The sequence below is a fragment of the Myodes glareolus genome, chromosome 5 (genome assembly GCF_982192425.1).
Source record: "Myodes glareolus chromosome 5, mMyoGla1.1, whole genome shotgun sequence".
NCBI classification, from domain to species: Eukaryota; Metazoa; Chordata; class Mammalia; order Rodentia; family Cricetidae; genus Myodes; species Myodes glareolus.
The window spans coordinates 22,320,524-22,332,963 of record NC_142030.1 but is presented as its reverse complement, the minus strand read 5'-3'; the positions used below and the strand labels follow the sequence as shown (position 1 = coordinate 22,332,963).

The 12,440-nt window shown below is 45.2% G+C and overlaps 1 protein-coding gene across 2 annotated transcripts in view; it reads right to left on the bottom strand.

Annotated features, from left to right (window-relative positions):
- The window catches only part of LOC125409729 (sodium/potassium-transporting ATPase subunit alpha-4), a 35,259-nt gene that overhangs the window by 19,802 nt on the left and 3,017 nt on the right, over positions 1-12,440 (bottom strand). For both annotated transcript variants that reach the window (XM_048448885.3, XM_048448886.3), the window contains exons 4-11: positions 11,355-11,558; positions 10,711-10,824; positions 8,330-8,464; positions 7,758-7,875; positions 3,373-3,641; positions 1,843-2,044; positions 1,453-1,562; positions 1,122-1,256 (exon numbers count right to left, since the gene is read on the bottom strand). In XM_048448885.3, coding sequence (XP_048304842.1) covers positions 1,122-1,256; positions 1,453-1,562; positions 1,843-2,044; positions 3,373-3,641; positions 7,758-7,875; positions 8,330-8,464; positions 10,711-10,824; positions 11,355-11,558 — 1,287 coding nt within the window. The remainder of the gene's footprint in view (positions 1-1,121; positions 1,257-1,452; positions 1,563-1,842; positions 2,045-3,372; positions 3,642-7,757; positions 7,876-8,329; positions 8,465-10,710; positions 10,825-11,354; positions 11,559-12,440) is intronic.

Below are 12,440 nucleotides of genomic sequence, written 5' to 3'. Positions count from 1 at the left end.
AAATTAATAGTAATTGAATATTAAGAAATCTATATAGACTGTGATTATGTTGCTATGTCTGAAGACATAAAGTCTAAACTGACTTATGAATCTTATTTCCATACACTCATATGTCTGGTCTTCATGGAAATACAAGGAATTGAAATGCTTGAATGAACTGGCCTGGTCTGCCTCCAGTTGTAGAGAGGCTGTTCACTGTCCCCTACTTTCTACTGAAATCCTGTCTTCAAATTAGGCTTGCATTCTTGCTACCACCATGGGTTATTTTGACTTTTCTTCTTCCTTCTTCTTCTCCTCCTCTCTTCTCCTTCTTTTTTTTAGACAGGGTCTCATACTATAAGTAAAGCTTCCCTTGCACTCAGGGTAACACTCCTGCCTCAGCCCCATCCTCCATGCTGAGACTATAGGCATGACCCACCATGCATAGCCTCTCCGGATTTCATTGTTTGTGCCACTGGCCATGACTCAGCCTTTCCCTTTCCTACCTGCTTCCTCCCTGGATAATAAATCAATGCTTTTAGAAAATAAAAAATATGACACATTGTACCGGTGACCCCTAACTGCCTCACTGATGGCCGCACCAGAACTTTATGGAGGGAAAAGGGCTATTTGATGGCTAAGGAAACAGAATGGCTTGCGGACAGACTTTTGTCTACATAGCAGACACTGGCATAGACTAGTCATAAACAAAATAGCTGTTTGTGACTCCGATGTGACTCCCACCAGCCAACCTTGACTGCTTCCGTCTCAGCAAACTTGGAACTTGCTCTGTAGACCAAGCTGACCTAGAACTCACAGAGATTCACCCGCCTCTGCCTCCTGAGTGCTGGAATTAAAGGCGTGCGTCACCCACCAGCCTCAGTGAGCCTTGTAAGATATGCTTTCGTTGCAAGTGGCAGGGGTGAAAATTCCACTAGGAACGATTCCCTTGTCACCTAGTTCTCCTCTCTTCACTGCCACTTTCCTGGAGGTGAGCATTCCTCCTAGTTGTCCTGCTGGCTCTCCAGAGCTATTGCCCTGCTCAGAAGTACAGCAGAAGCCAAGGCATAGCTTCCCTACCGCGAGTCCACGCTGTCCCCCATACCCCGCCCGCCATTCTTCTACCTTTCTGGGTTCTGTACCTGGTACTTGTTGGTAGAATTAAAGGGGATCTCTGCCACCTTAGGGTTTTTCTGTCTCATTTCATTCACAGGGCTGTAAGATTGTTCAATGAATTTGAGGAGCGCTGACTCAGAAGCATCCCCTGATGTTGCCCGCTGCAAGGAAGGATTTGGATGAGCCCCAGGGGTACACCATTTGGGCATAGGATTTACCTGTGGTCTCAAGGAGAGAGGCGGAATGGGGGAGGAAAGGGGGTGTAGAAAATCACCGAGGGCGGGCAGAGAAGCAGACTTTTTGGGAAGAGGGGCAGAAATATACTCGTCACTGAGGTACCCGCTTCCCATTTGATACCTTAGCTATGGGAACAGATTCCTGATGAGGCCTAAAGTCAGCCCGGTTACAGAGACCGGCAATTCGAGCCAGGTGAAACCAGGTGTCCGAGGACTTGGGAAATGTTTTCCCTAGGGAGGAAGGAAATGTTAACAAACAGAATTTAATACAAGGGATTACACTTGTGGGGATAGGTAGGGGATTAGGAGGTTCGAGGTCATCTCCAGCTACTTATTGAGTTGAAGGCTAAACAAACACGGAAGCTCGAGGTTATTGAGGTCATTCGTATTCTCTTTAACAACCAAGTACCGCCTCCTCCCATCACCAGGTTCCAGCTGTCTCTGGTTTGCCATTCTCCTAATGATCCCAGCCCAAATCCTCCTCTTTTTGGCTACCCACGCCACTAGTCACCGGTAGTTTGTTCCTCACTGGTGTCGGCCTCATACACAGTCTTATCAAACCACAAGTGGGCCACGGTCATGCGGTTCTGGGTGAGGGTGCCCGTCTTGTCTGAGCAGATGGTGGAAGTGGAGCCGAGGGTCTCCACTGCCTCCAGGTTCTTCACCAGGCAGTTCTTGCGAGCCATGCGCTTGGCGGTCAGGGTCAGGCACACCTAAAGTCACCAAAAGAGGCAAGAAAGGATTGAGGGGGAGGACTACTCACGTCATTTTGCTTTGGAAATTCAGTCGTTTTTTATTTCCCTTTTATCCTTGCCCAGTCTTTAGAAACCCCACCTGTAATCATCATATTGAATATTGAGGGAGTGATTTCGATGTGTACTTTCTAGCAAGAGTTTCAGGGTCTTCCTTCACCAGCATGGCTGTCACAGAGCACAAAGTCCTTCCCCAGAAGGTGTTTAGACCTCTATTCAGTAGCCTCTCTCCATCCTGGGCTGCTTCCTCTCTCTCAGATCCAGTCTCTCCAAGGACCACACAGAGAGGTAATGCTTTATTATGGCATACAGCGCTGTGTATGGACCTGGGCATTTTGCCAGTAGTTTCAGAAAAGTTTGGCAGGAGGGAATGATAATATTGGGAAGCAATGTCACAGTACTGAAAAGTCCTTGAGAAATCACTTAAATCAGAAAGTGTTTGTTAATCATAAACCGAATGCAAGGTTGCTTTAAAAACGAACATATTATTGTGTTGTGGATATGTAAGTATAGAATTCCAATTATGGAACTGCAATCACTAGTCCCATTGTTTTAAAACCAGTCCAAACACACCCTAAATGTTGTTCTTATTTCTATTTTAAGAAGAATATTGAGAAGCTAGAGTATACCCCAAACAAGCTGTTAGTATGACAGAAGAATGGTTAAGGAAAAGATTACCTAGAGAATCTGAGGGGGCATGGTGACTACATCCAAGGGGGTGGGAACTAGAACATAGGAGACGGAGAATCAACTTATTTTGGTTGGCAAAACTAGGATGAAATAGAGAATCATATTCCTGCTCAACACAGTGAAATTTAACCAAGTGATCCAAGAGCAAACTAGGCAGAGACAAAGAGGAGCTATGTTCTCCATGCTCAGAGAAAACCACACAATTATCCTCCACGGATCTTTATAGAGGACATTCGGTGTTGCCTCAAAGGTTCACTTTAAATGGCCTTGAAGTCCTTTCCAGCGTGAGTCTGTAATTCCAAATTAATCTTTCTCTAAAAACCTTGAATATTTTTGAAGTATTGGATACTTGAAGCCCAGAGATCTGAACTGATTTGGCCTAGTTTAACAGCTCGAGAACAGAATACCCTTTTTCTCTCTTGCGCCTTGCTTCCTCTTTCACCGAGGAGAAAGAGGTGTGGGTAGAGGAAGTCAGTGCAATGTTGGAAGCTAACTGCTCACTCTTAAGATGTTCAACAACAGTCAAATCCATACGAGTGGCTTCATTCCCCTGGGGCTACTTGTCTGCCCAGAGGCCACCCCCCACCTTGTTGACTCACAGTGACAGTGGCCAGCAGCCCTTCGGGCACATTGGCCACAATGATGCCAATCAGGAAGATGACAGCATCCAGCCAGCCGTAGCCCAAGATAAGCGAGAGTGAGAAAAACGTGATGCCAAGGAAGATGGCGACAGCTGTGATCAGATGGATGAAGTGTTCGATTTCAGCAGCGATGGGGGTCTGGCCTAGCGCCAAGCCAGACGTCAGGGAAGCAATTCGGCCCATGACTGTGGAATCTCCTGTAGCGATCACAATACCCCGGGCTGTTCCTATGGATGAAGGGAGAAGCCGTGATACCATACCATGGGAAACTAAGAAATGCCTGCATTGCTATCTTCTCCCAGTTATTGACATAGAACTTCTAAAATCCTTAGATTGGAAGGCTAGGAGAATCTTTTGTTATTATAATTGGTTCCTAACTCTTCATAGTTTCTGGAGTGATAGAAATTGGTATAGAGCTTCTAAACGCCATAGAGTTCCCTAGGTGGTAAGAGAAATTTGTGTTTTACTGAGGCAGCTCTTGGTGGGTGCTTGGCCAGCCACAGGAAGATGGATTTGCCTGGAAGTCAACCATGTAGTTACATGGTGGGCTTTCAGTTCTACAGTCCAACTTCTGAGAAGAGTGAGGCTGAAGGCTGAGTTGATTGCCAATAGCAAATGTTATAACCAGTCATGCCTATATAATAAAGCACCCATTAAAAAGCCAAGACAACTGGGTTTGAAGAGCTTCCAGACTGGCAACACATGGAGGTGTCTGGAGGATGGCATCCTCAGAGAGGACCCAAAAGCTCCACCCAGAGAACATACAGAAGCCCACATGCCATTCCCTACGCATTTCTCCCTTCTGGGTGTTCACTTGTTCCTATCAACTGTAAGAGATGGGAAATGTTGGCCAAGTGCTTTCCTGAGGTCTGTGAACCTCAAGAAAGAAGTCATGGGAATCCCAGTGCACAGTCAACCTGTCAGAAGTATGGATGACAACCTATTACTTTGGATTAGAGTCTGAAGCAAGAAGAGTCCCATGGGATTGAGCCCTCATCTGATGCTATTTTGAGGCAGTTAGTGTCAAAATTGGACTGAGTTTTGGGGAACTGATAGGGAATCTCTCCAGTAGGACACAGGATTCTATGCAGACAGAAATAGTAAGGGTGTAAGCCAAGGCCTGCTAAGCATCCCACAGGGCACAGTTCAGCCCCACTCTCCACTCAAAACAAAGAGTTCTCTAGTCCTCTGCATTGGTAGTTGAGAAACTCTGCCTGCTGAGCCCCCTCCCTGCTTTTCTGGCTAGAGCTAGTCTGACCTCTGCTGGGTAGCACAGGCCATCACAGCTGTGCCCTGGGCTTTTCCAGGGCCCTTTCTCACCACCAGCTTTGCTCTCTATCTAAAAGGGCAACTTGGACCTGTACCCATGCGTGGTACAGGACATTCACCTACATCTTGAAACAAGATTGTTTAAAACCATCCTTCCTGCTTTGCCACAGTGCCTGTAATTCCCACCATTCGAGTCATAGAATTATCAAGAAAAGAAACTCATAGAAAAAGCAGAAAGGTCAACTTCATAAACAACTCTTTTTCCTGATACAAAGGACTATGTTCTCGGAAACTCAGGCTTCCTCATACTTAAAATGGGATGACGCACATCCCAGATGATGTAGGTTAAACCTAGAAATCCAGCATTTGAAAGGCTGGGGTAGAGAATTGCCCAGAGTTCAAGGCCAGTGTGGGCTACAGTGTGAGACTTTGTCTAAGGAAGCAAGAAGAGGAGGAGGAAGGGAAAGGAATAGAAGAAGGAAGAAGAGGAAGAAGAATAGGAGGAAGAAGAGGAGGAAACAAAGTACCTAAAAATTATATAATTAAATGTAATCAATTGAGCAAATAATGTAATTAATGTCCAAAAGAGTCTAGAACAAAGTTGGCTATGTGGTAGGCTAGGCTTTCAACTTTGTTCTCACCTTCAGTTGACTAAAGAATTTCCTGAAGGACCAGTATTAAATGATATGTTTGGCTCAGTAGGAGCAGCTCCCTCATCCACAGGGGCAGGGAGCAGCTTGGGGTCTCCAGTTCTAGAACCACCGTCAGAAACAGTCCAGGAGCAAGGGGCTCAGTGCTGAAGAGGATTTCCTGCTCTTGCAGAGAACCTGGCCTTGGTGCCTAGACCTACATGATGGCTCACAGCAATCTATATATAACTGCAGTTCAAGCGGATGACTTCCTCTGACCTCCTTGGGCTCCTGAATACACTGGGATATGTATGTAAAATCTCTCTCTTTCTAAAATGTATGTATATGGACATATATCTATGGATCTATCTATCTATCTATCATCTATCTATCTATCTATCTATCTATCTATCTATCTATCTATCTATCTATAGTCCAGGAGTAGAGTTCTCAGCTGGGGCAGGCCAGTATTATGAGGAAGGAGACCCTGGAAAGGGTGACAATATAACACACCCCATAGACAATCTTTGAACTGGTTGACAGAAGTGCTCTGAACCTTCATGAAAATACTAAAATGACTGAAAGATACTGAAAGGATTTCATGTTGTTGATAGGGTAGGTGTGGGTGGCTATAGTGTTATCTTCATCTATTTTGTGGGATGATTTAGCTTGAAAAGATGAAATATAATAAATGGTCTCTGTGTGTCTAGAGATAGAGTAGGTTAGCATCAAACTAGAAGACGACCGACAAGGACAGGTATCCTGTATCCTAGGCCAGACTCTTCCCTCATATGCCTTCCATATATCATCAGAAAAAGAGCGCAGGCTCCCTAGACACATGGGATCACAGAGAGGCATTTGTGCCATTGCCCGTCAAGGTCCATAGCAATGACAGCTGGAGACAAGGCTAGAGTGGTATTTACGAAACTAACTTGCAAATTGGTCTAGGGCAAAGGTTAATGGGGGGAGCTAGTCTAAGGAAAATTACTGAGCAAGTTGCACAAAAATTCTTTAGTTTGGCAGATATGGGTGCGCACACTTCTTTTAACTTCAGCACTCAGGAGTCTGAGGCAGATGGATTTCTCTGAGTTCAAGGCCAATCTGGTCTACAGAGCGAGTTCCAGGATAGTCAGAGCTGCATTGTGAAGCCTGACATGTTTCAAAAACAAAATTCCTTAGCTTAATCTAGCTAGTTCCACCCTCTTGTCTATGAAATAAACCCCCTTCCACCCAGACAACTCTTGTTTCTCGACTGGAGTGCCCTCACCCACTCTTCCCTAACTATCAGTGGCATGTGCTTAGTGGATGAAAAAAAACCTACTTCAGAAAGATACATCTCAGAAAATCTCCTCCTAAAATGCAATAGCAGAAATCCAGTAATTTTAGAGAAATCTTGTTAATTTACATTTTTTGTCCATTCACCTAATTATATATTTTATATATTGTGTACAAATCATGTGATACTATCTTTTTCTGGTTGGATTCTTCCTTAATGTCCACTGAGCACTAGAGTTACTAGTAAGGTGTTTCCCAGTGAAATGGTTTGATGAGGAGAGGTCATTAGCAATCTCAGTGCTGAGCAGAGTGGAGCAGCAGGGAGGGGGGGAGAAGAGCATGGCCTTTGGGAGACAGACTTGCATTCAAATCGGCTAATCTTCCTCTTTTCGGCTGAGTCATACTTAAGTATGGTGCGCATGTAATTTCTTTAAATGTTAGACTTTGTGTGTGATACTATGAGAATCAGAAAAAAATGTTTATAGTGGTTGATACTAACTACATGCGTTTATGCATTGAGCAAAAAGTGATTATCTCTAGACAACAAAGCATTTATTCTTAAACACTAGTAATGGCTTGCAAGTGGATTCCAGGGTCTGTTTAGGTTTCTTTAAGGGCAGAGGAGAGACTGGCAGGATGTTGTCAAGCCTTTTGTCACCACTTTGGTCAGAACCAACTTCTGGTTCGGGGTGCCTTCCTTCATTCTAGTGACAAAGCCAGTGTTTGAATGGTAAGGTTTGAGGGACCCCTGGTAACTCAAACTTGCAGGGTTGCTATCTTCCTCTGCAAGGTAAAATGAAGTTAGGAGAATGACCCAGAAGGGATGGATAACTGTCCTCCATTCTGTCCTATTTTCAGCACAAAAACCAGTCTCTCCAGCTAAAACAATTGTTAACAGCTATAGGGCACTTGCAGTGTATTAGACCTGGGGCTAAGCATTTTGTATTCATGTCACTTAGTCCATAAATAATCTATGGGTAACAATATTTAGTAGCAAATTTGGAAATGATGGTGTTGACCTTTTGCCAAAGGTTATCAAGCTTCAGAGCGATGGAGAAGCCAAGTTGGTAAAGGTCTTCCTACTCCAAAACCTTTAGAGACAGAAGGCTGGAAAGCCTTGTGTTTCCACCTCTACTTCTGAGTCTGTGCTGCGTATGGTGCACTATTCACCTTCTACACAGTTGGTGGAGAAGAAGAGGATGTTCCGGGTCTCCAAAAGGTTCTCATGGGTGCAATCAGGGCAGCGAGACTGGGGTTCGGACTCCCCAGTCAGGGAGGAGTTGTCTACCTGGGGTGGCAAGGAGGATAGGTTAAAAGGCAAGCATAGGAGAGATTCATTTATGAAGACAACATCACCTTACCTGTCCTAACCATCATGGCATTAACAGACAGAGATAAGCAAATGTCCTTCCAGCTCCTTGTCGTCACACTTGTTTTTTTGTTTTTGTTTTTGTTTTTTCCGAGACAGGATTTCTCTGAAGCTTTGGAGCCTGTCCTGGAACTAGCTCTTGTAGACTAGGCTGGCCTTGAACTCACAGAGCTCTGCCTGCCTCTGCCTCCCGAGGGCTGGGATTAAAGGCATGCGCCACCACCGCCCAGCTTTGTCTTACAGCTAAGCCATCCTCATCACAAGGTTCTGAATAGTAGGATCATGTTTTCTGTACCTAAGCCCAGGTCCTTATCATACCCTCAAACTACACATTGCCTTAGACTCCCTCCTCTAGCCTTCCAGACCTCCTCACCTTACATCCTTGTGCAGCGATAACCCTGATGTCAGCAGGGACTTGGTCTCCGCCCTTCACTTCTACTAGGTCTCCCAGAACCACGTCTTTTACATTGATTTGCATCTTCTCTCCACCTCGAATTACCAGAGCTTGCTGGAGGAAGATCACGGAGGATTGTTATGCAGCTTCCTGCCTTGCCCATCCTGCTCCAACCCTAGAAGTTTCCATTTCCATCTCCTTTCTTCTGTGCTTTGCACCATAATAGTCTTGAAAGTGTTTCGGCAGATTGCATACTTCTGCCCCAGAGCCTTTGCAATATGACTTTGGTGGCCTTGCCATTAAGAGGTGGGATCTATCTCTTAATTCCTAAATGTAGACTTGGCCATGTGATCGCCCCCACCCCCACCCCATGAGATATCAGCAAGTGTGGTACAAACAGGCTTGGAAATCCTTTCATGCTAAGATTTTCCCTGCTATTCCCGGGAACCCCTCTGCTCCCATGAACAAGCCAGAGCCCCAACCAACCCAGTCATTTCAACTGAGGTTCCAGGGGAGTCAATAAAGTTATTTTATATTTCTACCTAGCACAAGCTAAAGTCAGCCCAGACCACAGCAACAGCCCAGACACGAAACTGAGACAAAAGCCCTGTTTGGGGCAGCATATTGGGCCACCAGTGCTACCTGATAAACTCCAAGTTCCTCGTCAAAACTCTTACTGGAGGAAAAGTTTAAATTATGAAGGGAGAAGAAAGCCTTAAGCAACAAGGCTAGAACATGATAATACTGTTGCAAGATTCCGGAGACTTTCTAAGCGTCTAGACCTGTATTTAGGAACTCCAATCTGCTGTCATACCATTTCCAGATACCTTACAAAAATTTAGCTTCAAAATAATTTTTAAATTTCAGACAAGTTTCCATAATGAAAATAGTGACAAGCACACCTGTAAAACTTTTACCATCATCGCCCACTAACTTTTAATCTCATTTGCATTGTCCTTTTCTGTCTCTAAGTTACATGCATCATGACAACTTATGCCAAACACTTCTGTGTTTATTTTACAAGAATTATGTTATCTTCTCTCTTTAAAAAAAAGATTTTTTTAAATATACTTGTATGTATATGCACCATGTTCATGCCTGGTGTCTGTGAGGCCAGAAGAGAAGGAAGGTGGAAGTCCTTTGGAACTGGAGTTACAGGTGATTGTAAGCCGCCTTTAGGGTATGGGAACTGAACCCAGGTCCTCTGCAAGAGCAGGATCATAGGGTTCTATTGTGATAAACACCCTATCAAAAGCAACTTTGGGAGGAAAGGATGTATGCCACCTACACTTTCCACATCACAGTCCATTTGTCCAAGGAACTCAAGGCAAGAACCTGGAGGCAGGAACTGAGGCAGAGGCCATGGAGGCGTGCTGCTTACAGCTTGCTCCCCATGGCTTGCTTAGCCTGCTTTCTTATACCACTCAAGACAGTCAGCCCAGGAGTGGCACTGTCCAGAGCAAGCTGGGGCCTCCCACAGCAGTCAAGGAAATGTACCACAAGCTTGCCCACAATCTGGTGGGGACATTTCCTCAAACGAGTTCCCTCTTCCCAAATGACTCGTTTGTGTGTCAGGTTGACATAAAATTAGCCAGTGCAAGCAGTTTGAACAAAGATTGACAAGTGCTCTCAACTGCTGAGCCATCTCTTGGCCCTGTAGAGCTCTCTTATACAACAGGGCAGTGGTAGCTTCTGCAGGTTTCACGCTGATACAGTACTCACATCTACTCTACGTTCCAGCTTTTGCCACTTGACCCAAAATACCTTTGGAGGCCTTGCCTCCTGAGCACAGCATCTATAGGCGCAGGCCCAAGACCTTTATCTTTACCAGGATATTCACACTCCCATATCTTTTCAGCTTCTTTTAAACTGGAACATTTCCACAGGTTCATAGACTTTAATGTCAGCCCAGCCACTGGCCTCGCCCTTTTGTTTTTAGTAGAATGTTCTTTTTGGTTTGTTTGTTTGTTTGTTTCTCGAGACAGGGTTTCTCTGTAGCTTTGGAACCTTCTTGGAACTTACTCTGTAGACTAGGCTGACCTCGAACACACAGAGATCAGCCTGCCTCTGTTTCCCAAGTGCTGGGATTAAAGGTGTGTGCCTCCACTGCCTGGCTAGTAGAATGTTCTTGTTTGAGTTGGGGAGGGTCTTTCTTTATTGGATTATCACTTTAGACTCGACAATTCTTTGGTGGTATTACCTGAGTTTCACGTTTTTTTTCCTGGTAGTTTCTAGGCCCCTTCATTACCAGCCTCACTCAGCGCACCCACAGTGGGTTACAGACTCCAGGGGACTGATTATACAATTGGTCACAATCTGCACTTCCTCCCACTAGGCCCTCCCACACAAGTCCTACCTACCTGAGGCACCATGTTCTTAAAAGATTCCATGATCTTGGAGCTCTTGGCCTCCTGATAATATGAGAAGCAGCCAGTAATGAGGACCACGGCAGCAAGTACGATGCCCAGGTACAGCTGGAGACAGAAAGAAAGTGTTATTAGCACATCCTTTCCTCCCTCTTCATCCTCAGGGATTGCTAAGGCAACAACTTCCTCTGGATGGAGGAAATCATGGGACTGAGTTGCAGGGCAGAGGGGCTGAAAAGAACCAGGGATGGTGCTTGCACAATCGGCTTCTTAGTAACAGAAACCTGAGCCATTGCGGTGAGTGGTCAGAAAAATGCCAGAGAATGTGTGGCTTCCTCCCCCATAAAGGTGGGAGGTGGATAATGAGCCAAGGAAGGTGAGAGATGAAGAGGCCGACGTTCTGGGAGTAAGGGAAAGGGCTGCAGACTATGGCTGGCTGGGATGATGCTTCTCAGGGAGCTGAACCAGAAGCTTCCTAGATAAGAGGTTGCAGGGGACCAAGATGGATCAAGAACTTCTCTAGAAAGTTCTGAACTCTTGGGGATTTGGACCAGAAGACTTTGGGAGTTCCAGGCTGTTGGGAGTTTCAGGGACTTAGCCACAGACTAGACGAGACAGTAGGAGGTTAGGAAGCTCACATTATCTTTGTTGGTCTTTTCACTGTAATGTACGTGTATGCCGTAGGCCAGGAAGCAGAGAAAGGCACCAGTCCACAGCAGGAGGGAGAAGCCGCCAAACATTTGTTTACAGAATTTGACCCACTCTGGTGTGGTCGGGGGAGGGCTTAGTGCATTCGGTCCGTTTGCAAACAGAATCTCCTGGGCGTCTTTGAGGCTATGGCCCTGGGTGGAGAAGAAATAGGGTTTGGAGAGAAGGCGAAGTTACAATCAAGGATAGGCGTGCCTCCCCCCCCCCCCCCAAAGCAGGCCTCTGAACGTCCTTCTAGGTTCTTCCTGGATAAGGTAGGATTTTAGACGTCGTGTTGTATGAAAGGTGTCTTTAGCATGCTTATATAGAGCTTTTTCGATTTGTTCATTTGTTTATGAATTGACTTACAAACATTTGAACTTGAATGCTTTACCTTGGGGCTTGGTAGTATGATAGGCGTTGAGAATATGGTCTTGAGTAGGAACTGTCTCCACTCCAAGGGTCTGGTGAGATGGCTTAATGAGTAAGGGTGGATGAAGCAAGGCCTGACAACCTAAGGCCAACTCTTGGCCTCACAGGGCGGAGAGAACTGAATCCCATATGTTGTCCCACCTCCATGTGCATGCTGTGCTGTCTTTACACCCACACACATACACATAGGCACAATTAATCAACGAAACTAAAGAATATCCCAAGGGAGCTCAAGTCGAAAACAAACATATAGAAATGGTTATGGTGTCCCAGCCTACCTAGGGCTATGATCCACAATGCTGGTAATATACTAGCATTTACACTTTGGCCTTCTAGTTTGGAAATAAGAGAAAATCAAACTAAAGACACAAATGCATAGATTTTTTTTCTTTTTTGTTTTTGTTTTTTTGGACAGAGTTTCTCTGAGTAGCTTTTGGACCTAGAACTGGCTTTGCAGACCAAGCTGGCCTTGAACTCACAGAGATCTGCCTGCCTCTGCCTTCTGATTGCTGGGATTAAAGGCATGCACCACCACTGCTCAGATAGATTTTGTTTATTATAGTCTTATGCACATACTTCTGTGCTTTTTCCTTTATATTATGTGA